Genomic DNA, 24,546 nt, shown 5'->3' with positions numbered 1-24,546 from the left:
TATTTTGTTTTATATCCCAATACATTTTGGCCTGTATCAGCGTTTCTCAACGTGGGGGTCGGGACCCTGAGGGGGTCACGAGGGGGTGTCAAAGGGGTCGCCAAAGACCATCGGAAAACAGTATTTTCTGTTGGTCATGAGGGTTCTGTGCAGGAGGTTTGGCCCAATTCTATTGTTGGTGGGGCTCAAAATGGTCTTTGATTGTAGGTGAACTATACATCCCAGCAACTACAACTCCCAGATGTCATCATCATCATCATCATTTAATAACTTATTAATCGCCCTCCATCTGAGAATGCTCTAGGCGATTTACAGCTAAATTACAAAAGATAAAATACATACATACAAAAATTAAAAATGAACAGAGATCGAATGCTCTAGTAAAAAGCCAAGTGTCTTAAGTGTGAGAGTAAAAGGTCCTAAGTCACGCATGGCTCTCATGTAGGGCGGCAAGGAATTCCACAAGGCAGGGGCAGAAATAGAAAAAGCCCATCTGTGTCTGGTCTATTTCAAGGTCTATTTCCCCCAAACTCCACCAGTGTTCACATTTGGACATATTGAGTATTCATGCCAAGTTTGGTCCAGATCCATCATTGTTTGAGTTTACAGCGCTTTCTGGTTTTAGGTGAACTACAACTCCCAAACTCAAGATCAATGCCCACCAAACCCTTCCAGTATCTTATGTTAGTCATGTTCTGTGTGCCAAGACTGGTTCAATTGGTGGAGTTCAGATTGCTCTTTGGTGGTAGGTGAACTATAAATCCCAGCAACTACAACTCCCAAATGACAAAAACAATCCACCCCCAACCCCACCGGTATTCAAATTTGGGTGTATCTGGTATTTATACCAAATTTGGTCCAGTGAATAAAAATACATCGTGCATCTCAGATATTTACATTATAATTCATAACAATCGCCAAATTACAATTATGAAGTAGCAACAAAAATAATGTTATGGTTGGGGGTCAGCTCAACATGAGGAACTGTATTAAGAGCATTAGGAAGTTTGAGAACACTGGCCTGTATATTGTCTTAAGTGCTGGTTTGAATCTTAACTTCCAACATTTCTGGACAAAAGATATTATTCGTCCAGTTTGAGATTTTCTGGAGCAGAAGTGTTTGGATTCAGACCAGTCCCTCTAAGAAGGCCATAACGGTCCATTCAGGCTGAAATCTGTTGAAAGCCTTCAAGAAATGAAACTATGGTGACCTCCAGTGGAAGGTAAGGATCCTAGCTGGCAAATTCTGCGGAATATTGATTTCTAGATTGGAGAATAAAGGGAAAACAGATTCGGAGGAATGGGCTTTAAGAGCCTGGAAGAGGGATCCATCCTGTTCAGCAAGTCACAGAATGCAAATTCACACAAACATAGTTCCATCAGATGACACAATTGTGGAATCTTCCACTCAGTGGTTACAATCCTATGGGGCAGATAACTATTACTAAGATACACAAAGTATTATGTAATTGTTGTTGAAACTTCAAGTATGATGTCATATGACAGGTTTATTACTTGTTGTTTATTTGTTCAGTTGCTTCCGACCCTTCGTGACCTCCTGGATCAACCCAGGCCAGAGCTCCCTGTCGGCCGTCACCATCCCCAGCTCCTTCAAGGTCAATCCAGTCACTTTAAGGCTGCCAGGGCTTTAATTGTGCTTCTTTTTTTACTTAGGTGATGGTTGGAGTTTTTATGAGTCGCCCTAGGGCTGAGAATGGCGGTTAATAAATGCAGGTTAATAAATGCAGGAAATTTATGTAGGTATCTATCTCTGTGTGTAGGTTTTCTGTAAACTGTGTGGCCCAACTGTTGATCTGGTTTGCGGATGACTAGGACATCTAGAAAAGGCAGCCTTCCTTCATTTTCCTTTTCCATGGTGAATTGGATGTTTGGGTGGATGCTGGCAGTCTCTCCTCTGGCTTCCAAACTTTATGGCTTCATGGCTTCACACTTTCCGAACATCCATCTGGGTCCAGCACGCCCCGCTCACAACTCTGCTTACTCCCGGTATCAGTCTTCGTCTGAAGACACTCACCAGCTCTCGGTGTGACAGGCTCCAGTCTCCAGTCCAAAGCACACAGCTTCAATCACAGCCTCCAACTTGGTTAGCAACTCAGCAGATTAGCAGGTCCACTAAATAATGGACTCTGGAGTCTCCAGTAAAAAGCAGGTTTCAGATTTACTTGAGCAGTTCAAAGACAAACATACACCATCAGCGGACAGACGTGAAGAACACAAAACAAAAGAGATAGACACTTAAAACAAACTGCAGATGGAAGGGAGGTTATCTCTGGCACTCCCTAAACTTGCACACAGCAAGAATTCAGGGTCACATTCTCACAGCCTTCTGTGCATCCTGGCAACATAATTCTATTAAAATTCCAATCCTACTACATAAAATTGCATTTAAACATACATCATACATAAAATATACACTGACAATTAAGATGGTCCAGCTACGGAGAAGTACTCACAAGAAAATGGAAATTGAAGGAAATGGCAACAAAAGAAGACTGGGAGAATAAACTATGGGAAGTAATGGACATGGATACACTGACCTACTTAAAATACTCAGGGTGGAAACCTCCGAAACCTACTGGCTGGACATTGTATAAGGAGTATGTGAAAGCTCAACAAAGTTCATGTTGTTCATTTGTTCAGTCGTTTTCAACTCTTTGTGACCTCATGGACCAGCCCACGCCCGAGCTCCCTGTCAGCTGTCACCATCCCCAGCTCCTTCAAGGTCAATCCAGTCCCTTCAAGGATCCCATTCATCCATTTTGCCCTTGGTCGGCCCCTCTTCCTTTTTCCTTCCATTTTCCCTAGTAACAATTCCTTCTCCAAGCTTTCCTTTCTTCTCATGGTGTAGCCAAAGTACTTCATCTTTGCCTCTAATCTCCTTCCCTCCAGTGAACAGCTGGGCTTTGTTTCCTGAAGTATGGACTGGTTGGATCTTCTGGTGGTCCAAGCCACTCTCAGAACTTTCCTCCAACACCACAGTTCAAAAGCATCTCTCTTCCTTCGCTCTGCGTTCCCTATGGTCCAGCTCTCACATCCGTAGGTGACTCTGGGGAATACCATTGCTTTGACTTCTCTTTGTCATGGATAAATGTCCATATTCATGTAGATAAACATAATCGTTCAGTCTGTCTGATGAGTCACTTGTAGAGGTTTGCTCTTAATCCTGGTAGACCTTAAATACATGTTACAGATAATAACAAGTGAAATCAAGTTTGTCATTAAGGCCCTGAGGGAACAGGGTTTGAAATTTAAAAGTCTAGAAAGCTTCCATTTGGAGAAGTAGTGTCTTCATATCTAAATGAGGTCTGGTGTGTGGTTTTTCCAATGCACAGAACCTGAAACTCTGACTTGAATGTGCCTTCTCCCTAAAGTACCTAAAATGTATTTAAGGGTTACCAGGATTAAGAGCATTTGCTCGCAACAGAATCTCCTGCAGCAGAGCCTGTGATAAAGTTAGAAACATAGAATCAAAGAGTTGGAAGAGACCTCATGGGCCATCCAGTCCAACCTCATTCTGCCAAGAAGCAGGAAAATTGCATTCAAAGCACCTCCGACAGATGGCCATCCAGCCTCTGTTTGAAACCTTCCAAAGAAGGAGCCTCCACCACACTCCAGGGCAGAGAGTTCCACTGCTGAACAGCTCTCACAGTCAGGAAGTTCTTCCTCATGTTCAGATGGAATCTCCTCTCTTGTAGTTTGAAGCCATTGTTTCGTGTCCTAGTCTCCAAGGAAGCAGAAAACAAGTTTTTATCATCATCATCATCATCATCATCATCATCATTATAAACATGCCCAGCTCTTTAAGGCTCTCCTCATAGGGCTTGTTCTGCAGACCCTTGATCATTTTAGTCGCCCTCCTCTGGACACATTCCAGCTTGTCAACATCTCCCTTCAATTGTGGTGCCCAGGATTCGACACAATATTCCAGGTGTGGTCTAAAATGTAAGTCATGTGAACATTATTTTTACTATCTTGTATTAGTTATGTATTGAGTTAATATTAACATAACAACAGGGGTGCTATAGCATAGCTATTTTATGTAAGTTATTGTTCTTTTCATACATGCAATTGTAGCACAAGAGACTTGTCTCCTGTTGAAATATTAAGAAGAATTCATTACCCGAAGAAGGCGTTTTCATCACCAACACCGAAACAAGGAACTACACCCGGGATACCTTGTTGTAACCTGGTCACTGACACAACCTCGGATGCCACAAATAGTCCTTCGAAACATCTACAAGTGACTCTTTAAATCAGGGGTCCTCATAGAATCATAGAATCAAAGAGTTGGAAGAGACCTCCTGGGCCATCCAGTCCAACCCCATTCTGCCAAGAAGCAGGAATATTGCATTCAAATCACCCCTGACAGATGGCCATCCAGCCTCTGTTTAAAAGCTTCCAAAGAAGGAGCCTCCACCACACTCCGGGGCAGAGAGTTCCACTGCTGAACGGATCTCACAGTCAGGAAGTTCTTCCTCATGTTCAGATGGAATCTCCTCTCTTGTAGTTTGAAACTTCCTCAATCTAAGGCCCTCCAAGGTCATTTACCCGGCCCTCACTCTGGGTCAACCTAAGGCTGAAATGACTTGAAAGCACACAACAACAATGGCAACAATCCTATCTCATGAGCCAAAAGCAGGCCCACACTTCCCATCCTACATGAATATGGACATTTATCCATGACAAAGAAAAATTCTTCCTCTATATTGTTTTTATAAGTAACAAACCTGTCACATGACATCATATTTGAAGTTTCAACAACAATAACATAATACTTTGTGTACAATCCCATGTGGGTCAACATAAGATTACATTCATTTGCAGAGGTCCACTAAGTTGAGCTGTAGGCCAACCCCAGGAAACTTGGACGCCATGCCAAGGCCACATTTTTCCTCATGGGACATTGCAAAAATGTCCATGTTCCTGTGTCCTAGCCATTCCCAAACTCCAGTCCTCCAGGAGGTATGGACTTCAATTCCCAGAAACCTCAATTGTCCCCACCAATGATGAGGGATTCTGGAAACCAAAGGCCAAAATACCTCCCAAACAAAGGATGCCTTCAGGCAACAGAGGCAAGGCTATCTCTGTAAGAGTGATTCTCAACCTGTGGGTTTCCAGATGTTTTGGCCTACAACTCCCAGAAATCCCAGCCAGTTTACCAGCAGAAAATCCCACAATATCTGCTTTGAACTGAGTCCACACTCAGATAATGTGGGATTTTCTGCCTTGATATTCTGAGATATAGCGTTGTGTGGAAGGGCTCTGGGTTCACACTGCCATATATCCCAGTTCAAAGCAGAATATGTGGGATTTTACTCATCAGCTATGTTACCTTCTACCTTTTATTTTTCAGTGATTGGTTTGGGGGGGGGGGGAATAACCTAGGGCCAGCCCTGGTCAGGACAACTGACATTTCTGGGAATTGAAGTCCATACCTCCTGGAGGACTGGAGTTTGGGAATGGCTGGGAACATGGACATTTTTGCAATGTCTCCACGAAGCAAAATGTGGCCTTGGCGTGGTGTCCAAGTTGAGGTTGAGAACCACTGTGTTATACAGATGCCCTCACCGATTGACTTTGTAGCCTCATGGCTACTATTCATGCCTGCTAACTGCTACATTAACACTTGCTTTAAACAGACAAGGGTTCTTTCTCCCACCCCGGACATTTCAGATATATATACACTGCACTTGCCTCATTTCCAACAGACGTCTGAAGATGCCAGCCACAGATGCAGGTGGAACGTCGCGAGAACATGTCCATACAGCCCAAAAAACTCACAGCAACCCAATGATCTGGGATTCTGGGAGCCAAGGGCCAAAATACCTAAAACAGTAGAGTTTGGGAAGCTCTGCTGTAGCCAAGACATGGCATTATTCCAACAACTGAGACCTCTAGAAGATATCATTGGCTTGGAGGTCACCACCAACAGATGTGGTCCTGGTGATAGCCATGTTGGGGTGCTTTCAGATGCCATTTAGTATGGGTATTTTGGTGGTGGTGGTGGTGTGGGGGTGGAAGCTATGGGGGGAAGAAGCAAATAGAAGTCCCACCATACTCCAAAAAGGACTAGCTCATTTGTAAGGGAATTGTAGGTCTAAATATGACCCTAAGCAGACATTTCATGGTAGTATCTCATGCTTACCTGTTGGATAATGCTTACTGTGGAGACATGATAGCAATACGTGAAAGGATGTCATAAGGAAGAGGGAGAAAGTGTCCTTTCTGCTGCCCTGGAAACTAGAACTGAGTGGAGCCATGGGTTCAAATTACAGGAGATGAGATTCCACCTGACATTAGGAAGAACTTCCTGATCGTAAAAAGAGGTGTTCAGCAGTGAAACTCTCTGTCTTGGAGTTTGGTGGAAGTTCCTTCCTTGGAAGCTTTTAAGGGTCACCAGAGGGGTCACCAAAGACCATTAGACATCACAGTATTTTCTTTTGGTCATGAGGGTTCTGTGTGCCAAATTTGGGCCAATTTTATTCTTGGTGGGGTCCAGAATGCTCTTCGATTACAGGTGAACTATAAATCCCAGCAACTACTACTCCCAAATATCAAGGTCTATTTCCCCCAAATTCCACCAGTGTTCACATTTGGGCATATTGAGTATTAGTGCCAAATTTGGTTCAGACCTATCACTGCTTGAGTCCATGGTGCTCTCTGGATGTGGGTGAACTACAGCTCCAAATCACAAGGTCGATGCCCACCTAACCCTTCCAATATTTTCCGTTGGTCATGGGAGTTCTGAGTGCCAGGTTTGGCTGAATTCCATTATTGGTGGAGTTCAGAATGCTCTTTGATTGTAGGTAAACTATTAATCCCAGCAACTACAACTCCCAAATGACAAAATCAATCTCCCCCAACCCCACCAGTATTCAAATTCGGGTATTTGTGCCAAACTTGGTCCAGGGAATGAATGGAAATACATCCTGCATATCAGATATTTAAATTATGATTCATAATAGAAGCAAAATTGTAGTGAAGAAGTTGCAACGAAAATAATTTTATGGTTAGGGGTCACCACAACATGAGGAACTGTATTAAGGCTGGGAAGGTTGAGAAAGACTCTTTTAAACAAGCTGGATGACCAATAGTAAAGTGCATTTAGAGTCCAATTCTGGGCACCACAATTCAAGAGAGATATTGACAAGCTGGAATGTGTCCAGAGGAGGGTGACTAAAATGATCAAGGGTCTGGAGAACAAGCCCTATGAGGAGCAGCTTAGGGAACTGGGCATGTTTAGCCTGAAGAAGAGGAGGTTGAGAAGAGATATGATAGCCATGTATAAATATGTGAGAGGAAGCCACAGGGAGGAGGGAGCAAACTTGTTTTCTGCTTCCCTGGAGACTAGGACGCAGAACAATGGCTTCAAACTACAAGAGAGGAGATTCCATCTGAACATTAGGAAGAACTTCCTGACTGTGAGAGCCGTTCAGCAGTGGAACTCTCTGCCCCGCAGTGTGGTGGAGGCTCCTTCTTTGGAAGCTTTTAAGCAGAGGCTGGATGGCCATTTGTCAGGGGTGATTTGAATGCAATATTCCTGCTTCTTGGCAGGGGGTTGGACTGGATGGCCCATGAGGTCTCTTCCAACTCTTTGATTCTATGATTCTATGACATATTTCCTTATTCTGGGAAGGCATGCTGGAATTTTTTTGAGGCTCCTCATAAAGACTGCTAGAGTTGGGGCATGCCTGATGACCTTGGGGGGTGAGTTCCAGAGTCGAGGGGCCACCACCGAGAAGGCCCTCTCCCTCGTCCCCACCAATCGCGCCTGCAATGGAGGTGGGAGCGTGAGCAGGGCCTTTTCAGATGATCGAAAGGGTTGTGTGGGTTCGTATACAGAAATGCGGTCATGCAGGTAGGAGTGTCCCAAACTGTTCAGGGCTTTGTAGGTAAGAACCTGCACCTTGAATTGGGACCGGAAAATGAACGGCAGCCAGTGGAGCTCCTTAAACAGGGGGGTTTACAGGAGCACCATATAATTGGTGCTCGGCACCAGTTAACAACCTGGCCACCGCCCGTTGAACCAATTGAAATTTCTGGGCCGTTTTCAAGGGCAGCCCCATGTAGAGTGCATTACAGTAATCCAATCTGGAGGTGACTAAGGCATGGACCACTCTGGCCAGATCCGCCTTCATGAGGTACAGTCGCAGTTGGGCCTCAAGCGTTGAAAAATTACCTAGGGCCACCTCTGCGTCCATCTCAAAGATTTTGTCTCTAATTACCCTCTTATTCAACTGCATTAGGATTGTTGTTGGCCCATCAAAATATTAGTGGAGCAGAGCTGACCAGTGTTGAGCCCAACCTCCTCGCTTATATTGCTCCAAAAAGCATTGTTTTGTTATACTCTCATCCTCCATTTCCAGAAGCCTCTTCCCATATGAAATGTTAAGCTTATGCATTCTGGCCTTAAGTAAGGGAAGATCCAATTCCAGCCTTAAGAAGGCAGATGGTGTTCCAAGGGGAAGAAGGGCTAAGAGGGCTCTTACAAACTTATTCTGGATCCATTCAATCTGCTTTGTGTTGCCCCGTCCCCATATTTCTGCTCCATATAACATCCTCTGCTTATACTCGAGTCATAGAATCATAGAATCAAAGAGTTGGAAGAGACCTCATGGGCCATCCAGTCCAACCCCATTCTGCCAAAAAGCAGGAATATTGCATTCAAAACACCCCTGACAAATGGCCATCCAGCCTCTGTTTAAAAGCTTCCAAAGAAGGAGCCTCCACCACACTCCGGGGCAGAGAGTTCCACTGCTGAACGGCTCTCACAGTCAGGAAGTTCTTCCTCATGTTCAGATGGAATCTCTTCTCTTGTAGTTTGAAGCCATTGCTCCATTGCGTCCTAGTCTCCTGGGAAGCAGAAAACAAGCTTGCTCCCTCCTCCCTGTGGCTTCCTCTCACATATTTATACATGGCTATCATATCCCCTCTCAGCCTTCTCTTCTTCAGGCTAAAAATGCCCAGCTCCTTAAGCCGCTCCTCATAGGGCTTGTTCTCCAGACCCTTGATCATTTTAATCACTCTCCTCTGGACACATTCCAGCTTGTCAATATCTCCCTTGAATTGTGGTGCCCAGAATTGGACACAATATTCCAGATATGGTCTAACCAAAGCGGAATAGAGCATGGGGAGCAGGACTTCCTTAGATCTAGACACTATGCTCCTATTGATGCAGGCCAAAATCCCATTGGCTTTTTTTGCCGCCACATCACATTGTTGGTTCATGTTTAAGTTGTTGTCCACAAGGACTCCAAGATCTTTTTCACACGTACGGCTCTCAAGCCAGGCATCCCCCATTCTGTATCTTTGCATTTCGTTTTTTCTGCCAAAGTGGAGTATCTTGCATTTGTCCCTGTTGAACTTCATTTTGTTAGTTTTGGCCCATCTCTCTAATCTGTCAAGATCACTTTGAATCCTGCTCCTGTCCCCTGGAGTATTGGCTATCCCTCCCAATTTGGTGTCGTCTGCAAACTTGATGATCTTGCCTTCTAGCCCTTCATCTAAGTCATTAATAAAGATGTTGAACAGGACCGGGCCCGGGACGGAACCCTGCGGCACTCCACTTGCCACTTCTTTCCAGGATGAAGAGGAAGCATTGGTGAGCACTCTCTGGGTTCGTCCATTTACCAATATGTTTTCCCAGTTTTTTGTGATAAAATTAGGTGCCTTGGCTTATATTTGAGTATATTGACAAGCTGGAATGTGTCCAGAGGAGAGCAACTAAAATGATAAAAGGTCTGGAGAACAAGCCCTATGAGGAGCGGCTTAAGGAGCTGGGCATGTTTAGCCTGAAGAAGAGAAGGCTGAGAGGAGATATGATAGCCATGTATAAATATGTGAGAGGAAGCCACAGGGAGGAGGGAGCAAGCTTGTTTTCTGCTTCCTTGGAGACTAGGGCGCAATGGAACAATGGTTTCAAACTACAAGAGAGGAGATTCCATCTGAACATGAGGAAGAACTTCCTGACTGTGAGAGCCATTCAGCAGTGGAACTCTCTGCTCCGGAGTGTGGTGGAGGCTCCTTCTTTGGAAGCTTTTAAACAGAGGCTGGATGGCCATCTGTCGGGGGTTATTTGAATGCGATATTCCTGCTTCTTGGCAGGGGGTTGGACTGGATGGCCCATGAGGTCTCTTCCAGCTCTTTGATTCTATGATTCTATATACGGTAAGTATGATTCTACATGCCTTAGACACCCATGATGAGATCACTACCTTTGCACACCATGCTAGAAAGGCCCAAACTCCATGGTGTAAGACCCACCACCAAGCATTTCAGATAAGAGGTACTCAACCTGAAACGGGAGACGGCCTTCGTTGATGCCCTACTCGGTCTCCGCGAAGCACTCTCTGCAAAAGAAACAAGAGCAGCCGGGGTGCTTTATTACTCCAAATTTATTAGTGAGTCTAGATGAAGTCTCTCTCCTAGGGTCACCTGCATGCAACAGAGGTCTACGGCGTTACTCCTTGAAGTACAGTAATCCTAAAGCGTTTTGTTACTGCATGGTAAGGCGTCTGTATAGTCACAGTGTATTGTTTGTTTGCTTGTTTGTTGTTTTGTTTGTTTGTTTCCTTCAAGGCCTTGGCCCAAAGTTGAGGAGGGGAAAAGAAAAAGGAAATCAAGACAGAAAGGTTACATCAGTTGACATTTATCTCATCATGAAACACGATTATTACTAGTACTTGGTTGTATTGTCTCCACAAAGTCTAATACTGTTGACGGCGGGTGACGTCCCCTCCCCGTTTGCAGCCGGTTTTACATTCGGTCCATACACACGCACACAAAAAAAATTGGCTCAGGAAAAGTAAAGTTATTATTAATTAATCGTAGTCATAATAAAACAGAGAGAACGACCCAAAACCGAACGAGATTTCGACACATTTATAAAAAAATTGGTTCTGTAAAGCATGGCTTTCCTGTGGTAGTAAACTCAGGTGATCGATGGAAGGTTTAGGATATCTCGGTCGCTACAAACCTTCGCTCTTCCCCCAAAAGCACCTCATCTAAATAAATAGTCGGCAATTATTTTATTACATTTTTAATTCCACCGCCCGCCTCCCCCTGCAAATCCACGCCCGCCCCACCCTTTGTTCCTGTTTCACACTTAAGTCACGGTCCATTAAAACTCACATTAATTACACTTGTCAATAAGACTACTAATGACGACGGCAGGGTTTCCCCTCGTTCTTTCGTTTAGCGTCAAACACGTTCCCCCGCTTGTTTGTCGGTTCGTCCCTCCCACCCGCTTGGCCCTTAACATTGCATACATTCTTGGTCATTTTCAGGAAAATCTGGTCCCGCAAATCGTGCGGATCAAGGGCCACCGCGATATTCAAAAGCTCTCGCTTCTTTGCAGGCTTCCTCACTCGCACATTTCCCCCATCTGCAGCGGCATTTCGCAGCCCTAAGGAAACAGATTTGCCGAGGATCTTGCCCAAAAGGTGACGTCAGTGGTCCGTAGGAACAGCTTCCTCTTTTGGCAACAATTTTTTTGAAAAACCCAAAGATGGAGAGAACGTGAAAGGAAAAGAGGGAGGAAAAGAAAAGGCAAAGAAGCTGAGATCCACTGAGATGCCAGAATATCCCGGACTCGGTTCAAACCTTTTTCCGTTCCGACGGAGTACAAAATCCCGCTTGAAGGGTTTCAGATCTTCGGCAGAATGGTCCAGTTCTTTTGATATGAGAGACAGAGAGATAAGAGCCTCGCGTTAGATGTACAGCGGCGTCTCTTGCCCAGTGAGCAACCGGAACATGGCGGCCGGCATGGTCTTCATATGGATCTGGTTAGGAGGGAATGGATGGGAATGAATTATTTATTTATTGACTAGCTGTACCCGCCATGCGTTGCTCTGGCCAACCTTCCCTCCCTCTTTCTCTCCTTCCTTCCCTCTTTCCTTCCTTTCTTCTTTTTCTTTTCCTATTTCTCTTCTTTCTTCAATTTCTACCTGTTTCTTTCCTCCCTTTCTTTGTTCTTTGGTTGCATCCTTCCTTCTCTCCTTCCTTCCTTCCCTATCTTTTGTTCCTTTTCTCCTTCCTTCCCTCTCTTTTTCCTTTCACTTTTTTATTTCCTTCTCTACTTCCTTGCTTCTCTAACTTTCTTTCTTTCTTTCCTTCCTTCCTTTCCCTCCCTCCTTCTCTCCTTCCTTCCTTCCCCCTTTCCCCCTTCATTCCTTCTCTCTTTCCCTCCTTCTCTTGTTACTTCTTGACTGTCCCTTCCATTTAGTATTGTATTTATATCTTACATAGAAAGAAGGAAAGGAAGAAGGAAGGAAGGAGGGACAGGAAGGAAGGGAAAAGAAAGGGAGGGAGGGATGGAAGGAAGGGAAGGAAGGAAAAGAAAGAAAGGAGGAACAGGAAAGAAGGAAGGAAGGAAGGAAGGGAGAAGGAAGGAAGAAGGAAGGAAAGAGGGAAAAGAAGGAGGGAGGGAAGGAAATGAAGGGGAAGGAAATAAATAAAGGGAAAGAAGGAGGAAAGGAAGGGAGGGAGGGATGAAAAGAAGGAAAGGAAGAAGGAAGGAGGGACAGGAAGGAAGGGAAGGAGGGAAAGAAGGAAAGGAAGGAGAAGGAAGGAAGAAAAGGAAAGAAAGGGAGGAAGGAAGGAGAGGGAGGAAAGAAGAGAAGGGAGTGAAGGAGAGAAGGAAGGTCCTTCACTCAAGCACCGTCGACCTTCTCCTCCTCCTCCTCCCCTTCTTCCTTGCCTGGGGGCTCCACTGCTGCCGCTGCCACTCATCCGCCCCCTCCTCTTCCAACAGGGAAAGGAGGAGGAGGAGACCGCCCTCCTGACATAGCAGGGAAAGAGAAGGGGCTCCATGCGGCAAGCCTCCACCTCCACCATGGTGCCCACTCTCGCTTGTGTGTGTGTATGTGTGTGTGTAGCCGTGGCTGGCTCCTCATGCTTTAACGGCCGGCTGTTTCCCGTGAGGAGGAGGGGGTGTGGCCATGGGTCTCTTTCCGGGTATGCAGTTTCTCCTTTGTGGACATGCAGTTTAGAAGTCCTTTCCGCTTTTTGTTTTCATTGTTTTTTTAGTGAAGGACATACATTGGGTTGTTAGGGGTATCGTGTCCAAATTTGGTGTCAATTCCCCCAGTGGTTTTTGAGTTCTGTTAATCCCACAAATGAACATTACATTTTTATTTCCTTTCCTCCTTCATTCCCTTTCTCTATTTCCTTCCCTCCCTCCTTTCTTCATCTCCCTTCTTCCTTTCCCTCCTTCCTTCTTCTTTATTTTCTTTCCCTCCTTCCCTCCCTCCCTTTCTTTTTCCTTCCTCCCTGTACCTCCTTACTTACTTCTTCCTTTCCTTCTTTCTATGTAAGATATAAATACAATATTAAATGGGACAGTCAAGAAGTAACGAGAGAAGGAGGGAAAGAGGGAAGGAATGGAGGGAAAGGAAGGAGAGAAGGAGGGAGGGAGGGGAAGGAAGGAAGGAAGGAAGGAAGGAAGGAAGGGAAGGGAAGGTAGAGAAGCAAGGAAGGAGAGAAGGAAATAAAAAAGTGAAAGGAAAAAGAGAGAGAAGGAAGGAGAGAAGAAACAAAAGATAGAGAAGGAAGGAAGGAAGGAAGGAAGGAAGGAAGGAAGGAAGGAAGGAAGGAAGGAAGGAAGGAAAGAAGGAAGGAAGGAAGGAAGGAAGGAAGTGCCATTACCTTCCCGCCGGAGTGGTGCCTATTGATCTACTCACATTTGCATGTTTTCGGACTGCTAGGATGGCTAAGTTGTATTTATAGGTGACTTGAAGAAGCATATATACACAAATGGAGCCAAGACACCCTAAAGTCACCAGGTCCTGTCTGTTCTTGGGAGCTAAGCAGGATCATCCCTTGTTAGGTATTGGGTGGGAGACCACTAATGAATACCAGGCTATATTTCAAAGGAAGGAACCGGAAAAACCACCTCTGAGGATTCCTTGTGGCATTCCTAGGGTCACCACAAGTCAAACAGCTGACTTGAAGGCAAACACACATAACAGGATTTTGGTGGCCAACTTCTGCTGGACTTGGGAAGACTCACCTCTCCGACAGAGTTGGACAAAGCTTGGACGATCTTTTCATGTGCGGTGGCCACGACGCTTTGCCCGTTGATCTCGATGATGCGGTGACCCACACGGACCCCGCCTCGCTCGGCGATCCCCCCTCTCATCAGGCTGCAGATCTGCTCCAAAAGAACAAGAGAGAGAGAGAGTTAGTTCAATGACAGAGATGTGACTTGCCCCCTGTTAGGGACAGACCCATTACACCTGGGTACATCAGTCTCTCCAAATGTGCGTTTCCATGAGCAAGAGAGCCATAATCCAATGCCCAAACCATCAGCTGGAATTGAAATAAAATCAAGTGTGTGTGTGTTAAAGAAAACCTTATCTCATCCAGGTTTTTAACATTTTATCTTATGCATCTGGGCCACCCCTTTGCATCTGATTTTCATTTTGTTATTTTACACCGATTACGATATTTTATTTTGTTATTTTCTGTATTTTGCTGTGATGTAATTTTGCTGTTGTTCTGTGTCTAATACTGTATTGTTTTTGGGCTCATGTTAGCCGTCCCGAGTCCCCTTTGGGGAGATGGGTGGCTTAAGGAGCTGGGCATGTTTAGCCTGAAGAAGAGAAGGCTGAGAGGAGATATGATAGCCGTGTATAAATATGTGAGAGGAAGCCACAGGGAGGGGGGAGCAAGCTTGTTTTCTGCTTCCTTGGAGACTAGGACGCGGAACAATGGCTTCAAACTACAAGAGAGGAGATTCCATCTGAACACGAGTAAGAACTTCCTGACTGTGAGAGCCGTTCAGCAGTGGAACTCTCTGCCCCGGAGTGTGGTGGAGGCTCCTTCTTTGGAAGCCTTTAAGCAGAGGCTGGATGGCCATCTGTCAGGGGTGATTTGAATGCAACATTCCTGCTTCTTGGCAGAATGGGGTTGGACTGGATGGCCCATGAGGTCTCTTCCAACTCTTGGATTCTCATAGGGCTTGTTCTCCAGACCCTTGATCATTTTAGTCGCCCTCCTCTGGACACATTCCAGCTTGTCAATATCTCTCTTCAATTGTGGGGCCCAGAATTGGACACAATATTCCAGGTGTTGTCTAACCAAAGCAGAATAGAGCATGGGGAGCATGACTTCCCTAGATCTAGACACTATGCTCCTCTTGATGCAGGCCAAAATCCCATTGGCTTTTTTTGCCGCCACATCACATTGTTGGCTCATGTTTAACTTCTTGTCCATGAGGACTCCAAGATCTTTTTCACACGTACTGCTCTCGAGCCAGGCATTGTCCCCCATTTTGTATCTTTGCATTTCGTTTTATGATTCTATGATTCTATAAAGTGAAGATGGAGCCGGGTTATAAATAATAATAATAATAATTCTGTTAATGATTATGTGCAGCTGCTAATGTAGGTCAGCTAGTAAATTTGAGCCACATCTGGTGGGATATAACTGTATGTGTTTTAGAATACAGTTCAGCTTTCATAGAATCCTAGAATCAAAGAGTTGGAAGAGACCTGATGGGCCATCCAGTCCAACCCCATTCTGCCAAGAAACAGGAATATTGCATTCAAATCACCCCTGACAGATGGCCATCCAGCCTCTGTTTAAAAGCTTCCACCACACTCTGGGGCAGAGAGTTCCACTGCTGAACAGCTCTCACAGTCAGGAAGTTCTTCCTCATGTTCAGATGGAATCTCCTCTCTTGTAGTTTGAAGCCATTGTTCCGTGTCCTAGTCTCCAAGGAAGCAGAAAACAAGCTTGCTCCCTCCTCCCTGTGAGTTTTGCTCTGAGGAGCTTATGCTCAACCATTTGTGCTGCTCATTTGAAGGAAGATGAAGAAGCCATGTTCTTTGCATTCTGTAGTTCTTACAAGGACTATGTGAGTTTGTTGCAGTGTTTATTTTGTATGCAACACTGCAAGTTTATGTTTTGACTCTGCCGACAAGAGTAAAGTTTTCTGTTCTTTTTCCTCAGTTATTGTGTCTTTTGTATTGGACCAGACTAAATTCCACTTAAGCGTAACAAAAGGTTATCACAAGTTTCTTATCTTGGTGGGAAAATACATGGCCCATGGTGGACTGAAACACCCATCATTTGGGTGTTATGTTCAAACTAGCTGTCCCCTGCCATGCGTTGCTGTGGCCCAGTCTGTGTACATGTGTTTTTGTATGTATATATGTGTATATGAGTGTGTATATTTGTGAATACATGTATGTTGTTGTTCATTCGTTCAGTCGTCTCCGACTCTTCGTGACCTCATGGACCAGCCCACGCCAGAGCTCCCTGTTGGCCGTCACCACCCCCAGCTCCTTCAAGGTCAGTCCAGTCACTTCAAGGATGCCATCCATCCATCTTGCCCTTGGTCGGCCCCTCTTCCTTTTGCCTTCCACTTTCCCCAGCATAATTGTCTTCTCTAGGCTTTCCTGTCTCCTCATGATGTGGCCAAAGTACTTCAACTTTGTCTCTAGTATCTTTCCCTCCAGTGAGCAGTTGGGCTTTATTTCCTGGAGGATGGACTGGTTGGATCTTCTCGCAGTCCAGGGCACTCTCAGCACTTTCCTCCAGCACCACAGCTCAAAAGCATCGATCTTCCTTCGCTCAGCCTTCCCTAAGGTCCAGCTCTCACATCCGTAGGTGACTACAGGGAATACCATGGCTTTGACTAGGCGGATCTTTGTTGCCAGTCTGATGTCTCTACTCTTTACTATTTTATCGAGACTGGACATTGCTCTCCTCCCAAGAAGTAAGCGTCTTCTGATTTCCTGGCCACAGTCTGCGTCTGCAGTCATCTTCCCACCTAGAAATACAAAGTCTGTCACGGCCTCCACGGTTTCTCCCTCTATTTTCCAGTTGTCAATCATTCTTGTTGCCATAATCTTGGTTTTTTTGATGTTTAGCTGCAACCCGGCTTTTGCGCTTTCTTCTTTCACCTTGATTAGAAGGCTCCTCAGCTCCTCCTCGCTTTCGGCCATCAGAGTGGTGTCATCTGCATATCTGAGGTTGTTAATGTTTCTTCCAGCAATTTTCACCCCAGCTTTGCATTCATCCAGCCCCGCACATCGCATGATGTGTTCTGCATACAAGTTAAAAAGGTTGGGTGAGAGTATGCAGCCTTGCCGTACGCCTTTCCCAATCTTGAACCAGTCTGTTGTTCCGTGGTCAGTTCTGACTGTTGCTACTTGGTCCTTGTACAGATTCCTCAGGAGAGAGACAAGGTGGCTTGGGATGCCCATCCCACTAAGAACTTGCCACAATTTATTATGATCCACACAGTCAAAGGCTTTAGAATAGTCAATGAAGCAGAAGTAGATGTTTTTCTGAAACTCCCTGCTTTTCTCCATTATCCAGCGGATATTGGCAATTTGGTCTCTCGTTCCTCTACCTTTTCTAAACCCAGCTTGAACATCTGGCAACTCTCGCTCCATGTATTGCTGGAGTCTTCCTTGCAGGATCTTGAGCATTACCTTACTGGCATGAGAAATAAGGGCCACTGTACGGAAGTTTGAGCAGTCTTTCGCATTTCCCTTTTTTGGTATGGGGATATAAGTTGATTTTTTCCAGTCTGATGGCCATTCTTGTGTTTTCCATATTTGCTGGCAAATGGCATGCATCACCTTGACAGCATCATCTTTTAAGATTTTAAACAGTTCAGCTGGGATCCCGTCGTCTCCTGCTGCCTTGTTGTTAGCAATGCTTCTTAAGGCCCATTCAACCTCACTCCTCAGGATGTCTGGTTCTAATTCATTCACCACACCGTCAAAACTATCCTCAATATTATTATCCTTCCTATACAGATCTTCTGTATAGTCTCGCCACCTTCTCTTGATCTCTTCAGCTTCTGTTAGGTCCCTGCCATCTTTGTTTCTTATCATGCCAATTTTTGCCTGAAATTTACCTCCAATGTTTCTAATTTTCTGGAAGAGGTCTCTTGTCCTTCCTATTCTGTTGTCTTCTTCCACTTCCATGCATTGCTTATTTAAAAATAGTTCCTTATCTCTTCTGGCTAACCTCTGGAATTGCGCATTTAACTGGGCATATCTCCCCTTATCCCTGTTTCCTTTTGCTTTCCTCCTTTCTTGGGCTACTTCCAGTGTCTCAGCAGACAACCATTTTGCCTTCTTGGTTTTCTTTTTCTTTGGGACGTACTTTGTTGCTGCCTCCTGAACAATGTCTCGGACTTCTGTCCATAGTTCTTCTGGGACTCTGTTTACTAAATCTAGTCCTTCAAATCTGTTCTTCACTTCCACTGTATATTCGCTAGGAATGTTAGTGAGATCATATCTAACTGGTCTGTGTATTTCCCCTGATCTCTTTAGTTTTATTCTAAACTGGGCAATAAGAAGTTCGTGATCTGAGCTACAGTCAGCCCCAGGTCTTGTTTTCACCGACTGGATGGATGTCCGCCACCTTTGGCTGCAAAGGATGTAGTCAATCTGATTTCGGTGTTGACCGTCTGGTGAGGTCCATGTATAAAGCCGTCTTTTAGGTTGTTGGAAGAGAGTATTTGTTATACACAGTGAGTTTTCCTGGCAAAATTCTATCAGCCTGCGTCCCGCTTCATTTTGTTCTCCCAGACCATGCTTGCCTGTGATCCCAGTTGTCATTTGACTTCCCACCTTGGCGTTCCAGTCTCCTGTAATGAAAATAATGTCTCTTTTTGGTGTATTATCCAGTAGGTCCTGCAGATCCTCATAGAACTGATCTACTTCTGCTTCTTCAGCAGCTGTGGTTGGGGCGTATATTTGGATCACTGTAATGTTGAAAGGCTTTCCTTGCACTCGGATTGAGATCATTCTGTCATTTTTTGGGTTGTATCCAAGCACCGCTTTAGCGAATTTCTTATTAATTATGAAGGCTACTCCATTTCTTCGATGTTCCTCTTGTCCGCAGTAGTAGATCTGGTGGTCATCTGATGTGAAGTGGCCCATTCCAGTCCATTTCAGTTCGCTGACCCCCAGAATGTCTATCTTTAGTCTTGACATCTCACCAATAACAACATCCAATTTGCCCTGGCTCATAGATCTTACATTCCAGGTTCCTATGGTGTGTTGATCTTTAGAGCATCGGATTCGTCGTTCACCTCCAGTACCGTCGGCCGCTAGCCTTCCTTTCGGCTTTGAGCTAGCTGCGTCATCACATCTGGGGCTAGTTGAACTTATCCTCTGCTCCTCCCCAGTAGCATTTTGGCCATCTTCCGACCTGGGAGTCCCATCTTCCAATGGCATACCGACATATCTCTGGTTGTACTGATCCATTTAGTTTTCTTGGCAAGGATACTGGAGTGGTTTGCCATTGCCTTCCCCAGGGATCACACTTGGTCTGACCTCTCTGCCACAACCGTCCCGTCTTGGGTGGCCCTTCACGGTTTCGCTCATGACATCATTGAGGTGCTCAAGCTCCAGCGCCCCGACAAGGCGGTGATCCTTTGCTGGAGGAATACATGTATATATGTGTATATATGTGGTTTTGCGCATGCGTTGCAATGCACATTTTTGTTTTTTTGGCTTTTTCAGTCCCTTCTGTTACGTTTCTCAGTGTTTTTATGAGTGATGGTCACTCGTTGGCCTGATAGGTGTCTTGTGTCCAAATTTGGTGTCAATTTGTCCAGTGGCTTTTGAGTTATGTTAATCCCACAAACGAACATTACATTTTTATTTATATAGATATAATCACGATTTCCTTTCTGCAACTGTGCTTACATCTAGCAGCCACTAGATGGCAGCAGAGTACAATTAAAGATGGCACTGATACAGAGATATGGCGGAAAACCAATACGAAAATAATCTGGAATCATAGACATATTACGAGCGAAAAATGCAGACATGGATTGGGATGTGGTTGGTAACATGAGTCAGAATGATTTAGCAGAATAGGAGCCCCCAGTGGCACAATGGGTTAAACCTTTGTGCCGGCAGGACTGCTGAGCGAAAGGTTGGCGGTTCAAATCCGGGGAGCGGGGGGAGATCCTGCCTGTCAGCTCCAGCTTCTCATGCACAAACATGAGAGAAGCTTCCCATAGGATGGCAAAACATCTGGGCATCCCGGGCAATGTCCTTGCAGACGGCCAATTCTCTCACGCCAGAAGCGACTTGCAGTTTCTCAAGTTCACTTCACTTTATTTCTTAATTAGTCGCTCTCCACCAAGGTGCTCCGAGCGACTTGCAGTCTTAAATAGCATTTACACAATATAAAAACATTCAACATAAAAACATTCAACAGTAACTATTTGGCAAATTAGATCTGATTACTTAAATGCACAACCAAACAGCAAAGTCTTGAGTGCCTTTACCAAAGGTCGCAGGTCGAAAAAGCTCTATGCCTTGTAGCTTCCAGGTGTACCTCCCTAGGGCCTGGTATATATAGGAGATTTTCCTAGGTGGATCGAGGTGACCACTGATGGGGAAAAGGAATGAGGCGGTCCCTATTGGTAGCCAATGCAGTTGTTGCAGAATTGGTGTGATATGGGATCTTATAGATAATCCCGCTAGCAGCCTGGCCGCTGCATTTTGGACCATCCAAATCTTCTGGGTTGTTGATTTCGTAAGGCCGGCATATAAGGCATTGCAATAGTCCAACCTCGTGGTGACTGTTGCGTGGATTACTGTTGTCAATGCTTCTACCGAAAGGTAGGATGCCAATTTCCTTGCCTGGCGAAGATGAAAAAAGCCAGTGATCTGGGTCTCCATCGTCAGCGATGAGTCCAACACAACCCCAAGGCTTTTAACGGTGGCAGACAGAACCAGAGCTTCCCCATCGAAATCAGGCAGAGACTGGGTTAATTCTGGCGGCTGGCCAGGCCAGAGGATCTCAGTTTTTGCAGGATTCACTTTGAGTCTGCTCGCTCGCAGCCAACTCATCACTGCTTCTAAACGCAGCCTAAAGTTCTCAGGAATCGTGGTTGTTCCAGGTTCAAGACGCAAGAGTAGCTGGGTATCATCTGCATACTGGTAGCACTCTAGGCCAAAGCTCCGCACCAGTCCAGCAAGTGGCCGGACGTAGATGTTAAATAACAGGGGTGAGAGGATAACACCCTGGGGAACTCACTCCACAGCAAAGGCAGGAGCTCTCAGAGCTTTGGCCTCACCACTCCACCCTCTGTCTCCGGTCCCGGAGGAATGAATTGAACCATTTCAGTTGCTTCTGACACAGAAACAAAGTGGTGTGAGTCTTGGATAGGCCTGGGTAACAACGCAAAAATTTGTTTCTAAAATCGATTTGTATTTGGGGGGTTTTTTTGTTTCGATATTTAAAATAATTACAAAATTTTCCTTTTAAAAAGTTCGATATTTACGAAATTTCGTAAATGGTAAAAAATTAACGAATCGATTTCCGAAACAATAACGAATCGATTCGTTAATGGCGGACGCGACCGCGAAATACGCTAAAAAACCTCCAAAAACTTCTGAAGCTTCCCTCTCCCTCTGTTCTTGACTGTTGGTGTGATATTATAATTTTTTTCACTAATTAAACCATAAAACTGGCCCAGACATACGGAAATAATAACGAAACGACCTCAGAACAATAACGAAACGAATACAATAACGAAATACGAAGCATTTACAAAACGTGTTTAAAAATTCGTTTTTTTAAATAATTGCTCCAGAATGGTTCGTTATCGTTTTGTAATTGGAAAAATTAACGAATTATTAACGAATTACGAATTAACGAAACAAAACTGCCCAGGCCTAGTCTTGGATTATGACCCTGGAGACATGAGTTCAATTTGGTCACAAAAACCTAGAAAATCCTGGGATTAGAAATCAGAGAAAACTGCATCTCCCTTGAATTCCAATTCCTTGCAGGGTTGCATACTTACGATTCCGTTCTGGACGCTGAAGCCCAGCTGGTATTTCAAGTCGGGCCGCTTGATGAGGACGGTGGTGACGGGAGGGCAGCTCACAATGTTCAGCTTCACCTGTGTCTGGTTCTTCAAGCCCTAAAGAAGGAGTTGGTTAAACAACAGGCACCACAAAGAAGGCAGAGGTGCTTCCATTGACTAAATCCCTAGTATTATTACTATTACTACTATTATTATATTTATTTATACCCCACTTTATCTGTCCCAAAGGAGACCCAAAGCAGCAGGAAGGAGACTCAAAATACATGAACACTAAAACCCACAATTAAACACTAGGCTTGGTTGATTTAAAAAATGGTTCAAAACTTGTTTCAGATGTAGGGGGCAATGGTGGTTCGATTTGGAATTGAATTCCGAATTTTTCCAGAAAAAAATTAGGAACTTTCCGAAATTTCTGAATCACTTCATTAATGGCAGAGAGAGACCTTTTGGGGCCTTGGAAGCTGATTTCACAAGTTAGGGAAGTATAGGCTTGGAGGTATGGGAATTGTAGTGCCTTTTTAGGCAAACAAAGAAAATAACAAACAGCCAGCCCTGAGAACTTTTGGGGCTTTGTAAGCTGATTTCCCCAGTTAGGTAAGGAGAGGCTTTTAAGTATGGGTTTTGTAGTGTCTTCTTCGGCAATTCACAGCAAACAAAGAAAACAACAAACAGCCCTGCCCTTTTTGCCTTGGAATCTGATTTCACAACTTTGGGAAGGAGAGTTTGTGTTCAAAGAGTGTGGAAGGCAGAGTGCTTGGCTCAACTCCAGAGTCGCAGGAAGTGGAAAGACTCTAAGCCCAACCTCCAAGTTGGAGATATTATTTTGCTAAAGGACAAAACCTTACCTCGTTTCAGGTGGCCTTTGGCCAGAGTTACAGAGACCTTGCCAAGTCCGGACGGATTGGTAAGGAAGGTAAAACTAAGAGTGTGCCAAAATGGCAATGTTTCTGTGTTACACAGACCAATTTGTGATGTTGTATTGTTGTTGAAGGGGTAATTGTTTACTGTCAAATCAGATTTGTCAATTTTTAGTGTAGATTTCTCATCATTAAGAAATCTAGGCCAGGAGTGTTCTGGAACAGCTGTTCCAGGAGCTCCAATTTTATTTCTTTGGATTAAATGTTGGTTTGGAATACCAGGCTTCGGATTTTGCAGCAGGGTGACTTCCTGTTATAATTTGCATTCATAGGACAAGCCACCTGTCAATAACAGTTAGGTTCCCTGGTCCCGCCCCTCTCTGGGTTTTCATGGAGGGAAGGGGCCATTTTTCAGTTAGTCTCAAAAAGGAAATCTATGCAGAGGATGTATACAGACGTTCTCCTGTACAAAGGCTCCGTCCCTTAAGACTTTCCGGGGAGAACAGTTTTAAGAGCCTCTTCAGATTCCCAAAGGGTTCCAGGGAAACCGCTTTACAGCCCTGAGGACTGCCGGAGGGAATAACAGCTTTGCTCATCTCCAGCTAAGTGATTACAGGCCTGTTGGTACGTCTGCTAGGTTCTGAGACGCAGTTCAGCCGGTAGTGAACTCAAGTCAGTCAGGTTTAGGTTCACAGCAGCCTGAGAGGAGCTAAAAAGGGGGGATTTTCCTTTTAACAAAGTTTTTGAAGATAGTGCCTGTTTCCTGTAAACAAGATTGCAAGATCTAATAGACTGTTAAGCCTGTTTGTTCATTAATAAAGAAATGTTATATTTCTCAAGCCTCATAAAGACTGCTTAATAAGGGAGATCCCCCTAAAGGCTTCTTTTCGGAGGCCCTGGCCTCCCACTGGATCCAAGCCATACATCCTCTCTTAAAGGCACTTCATTTCAGGTCCAGCGGTGACAGAACAGAGTGGCTTGAATTGATGGGAGATCTAGTTCATTTTAGGCAATGTGCAACACAAACCAAAAAACACTGAGGCCAGGGAGACCTGCTACAAGGCTGAGGCTTTTTAAAATGTTGGAGTGCTTTGGTTCCTCCGTGTTGCTCCTTCTACCCACGCCAGAAGTGACTTGCAGTTTCCACACACTAACCTTGCAGTTACCACCTGTCCCAAACCCCAACAGCAACAACACACAAGCGGCAAGGCAGGCAGCCAGGCTACAGCCCTTCTCCCAGCCCTTCTTCTCTGCTTGCTTGCCCGCCGTGCTCTTCTTCCAACCTCCCTTCAACACAACCTCCCTTTCCCTTTCTCTTTCCCTTTTCCCTTCTCCCTTCCCTTCCCGGCTCCAAATGAGCCTCTGAGCCATGTGCTCCCCTTTATATAGAGCAATGGCTGCCAGTGCCAAGACCCCTCCCCTCCCCAAAACTTCTCCCCAAGCTGCTTGCCTCCCAGCAGGCTAATAGAGGGCTGAAAATACACCGAATCATTTCCGACTCACTTCCTGAGTCATAACAAAAATGGCGGAAAAAGCTTTGGAAGGGCAAACTCATGTGCCCAAAACAGACAAAAAATGCCTCCCTATGTACAAACATCTCTCTCCTCCGCAACTAACCTACTTCCCTTTAAGTTATATTATCTGCTTTTAATGACACCATTCTAATTCATGTATCTCACAGTTGACAAATGCCCCCATCGTGATTAGGTTCAAAAACTGGGACAGCTGAAAGAGTGGAAAGGCAGAGGATTAATCAAGAAGGTCCCTGCAACATTGGGGCAGAAGTCTAGAATCATAGAATCACAGAATCAAAGAGTTAGAAGAGACCTCCTGGGCCATCCAGTCCAACCC

At 44.9% G+C, this 24,546-nt stretch overlaps 1 protein-coding gene across 3 annotated transcripts in view; it reads right to left on the bottom strand.

Annotated features, from left to right (window-relative positions):
* Window positions 1–10,397: 10,397 nt before the first annotated feature.
* APBA2 (amyloid beta precursor protein binding family A member 2) overlaps window positions 10,398–24,546 on the bottom strand; it is a 114,248-nt gene continuing 100,099 nt past the window's right edge. For all 3 annotated transcript variants that reach the window (XM_060755777.2, XM_060755776.2, XM_060755778.2), the window contains 3 exons: window positions 21,815–21,934; window positions 14,030–14,170; window positions 10,398–11,801 (listed from right to left, as the gene is read on the bottom strand). In XM_060755777.2, coding sequence (XP_060611760.1) covers window positions 11,730–11,801; window positions 14,030–14,170; window positions 21,815–21,934 — 333 coding nt within the window. In that variant the 3' untranslated portion in view covers window positions 10,398–11,729. The remainder of the gene's footprint in view (window positions 11,802–14,029; window positions 14,171–21,814; window positions 21,935–24,546) is intronic.

This window comes from Anolis sagrei, chromosome 9, assembly GCF_037176765.1.
Source record: "Anolis sagrei isolate rAnoSag1 chromosome 9, rAnoSag1.mat, whole genome shotgun sequence".
Classification (NCBI taxonomy): domain Eukaryota; kingdom Metazoa; phylum Chordata; class Lepidosauria; order Squamata; family Dactyloidae; genus Anolis; species Anolis sagrei.
This window is presented reverse-complemented; position numbering and strand designations above follow the sequence as displayed.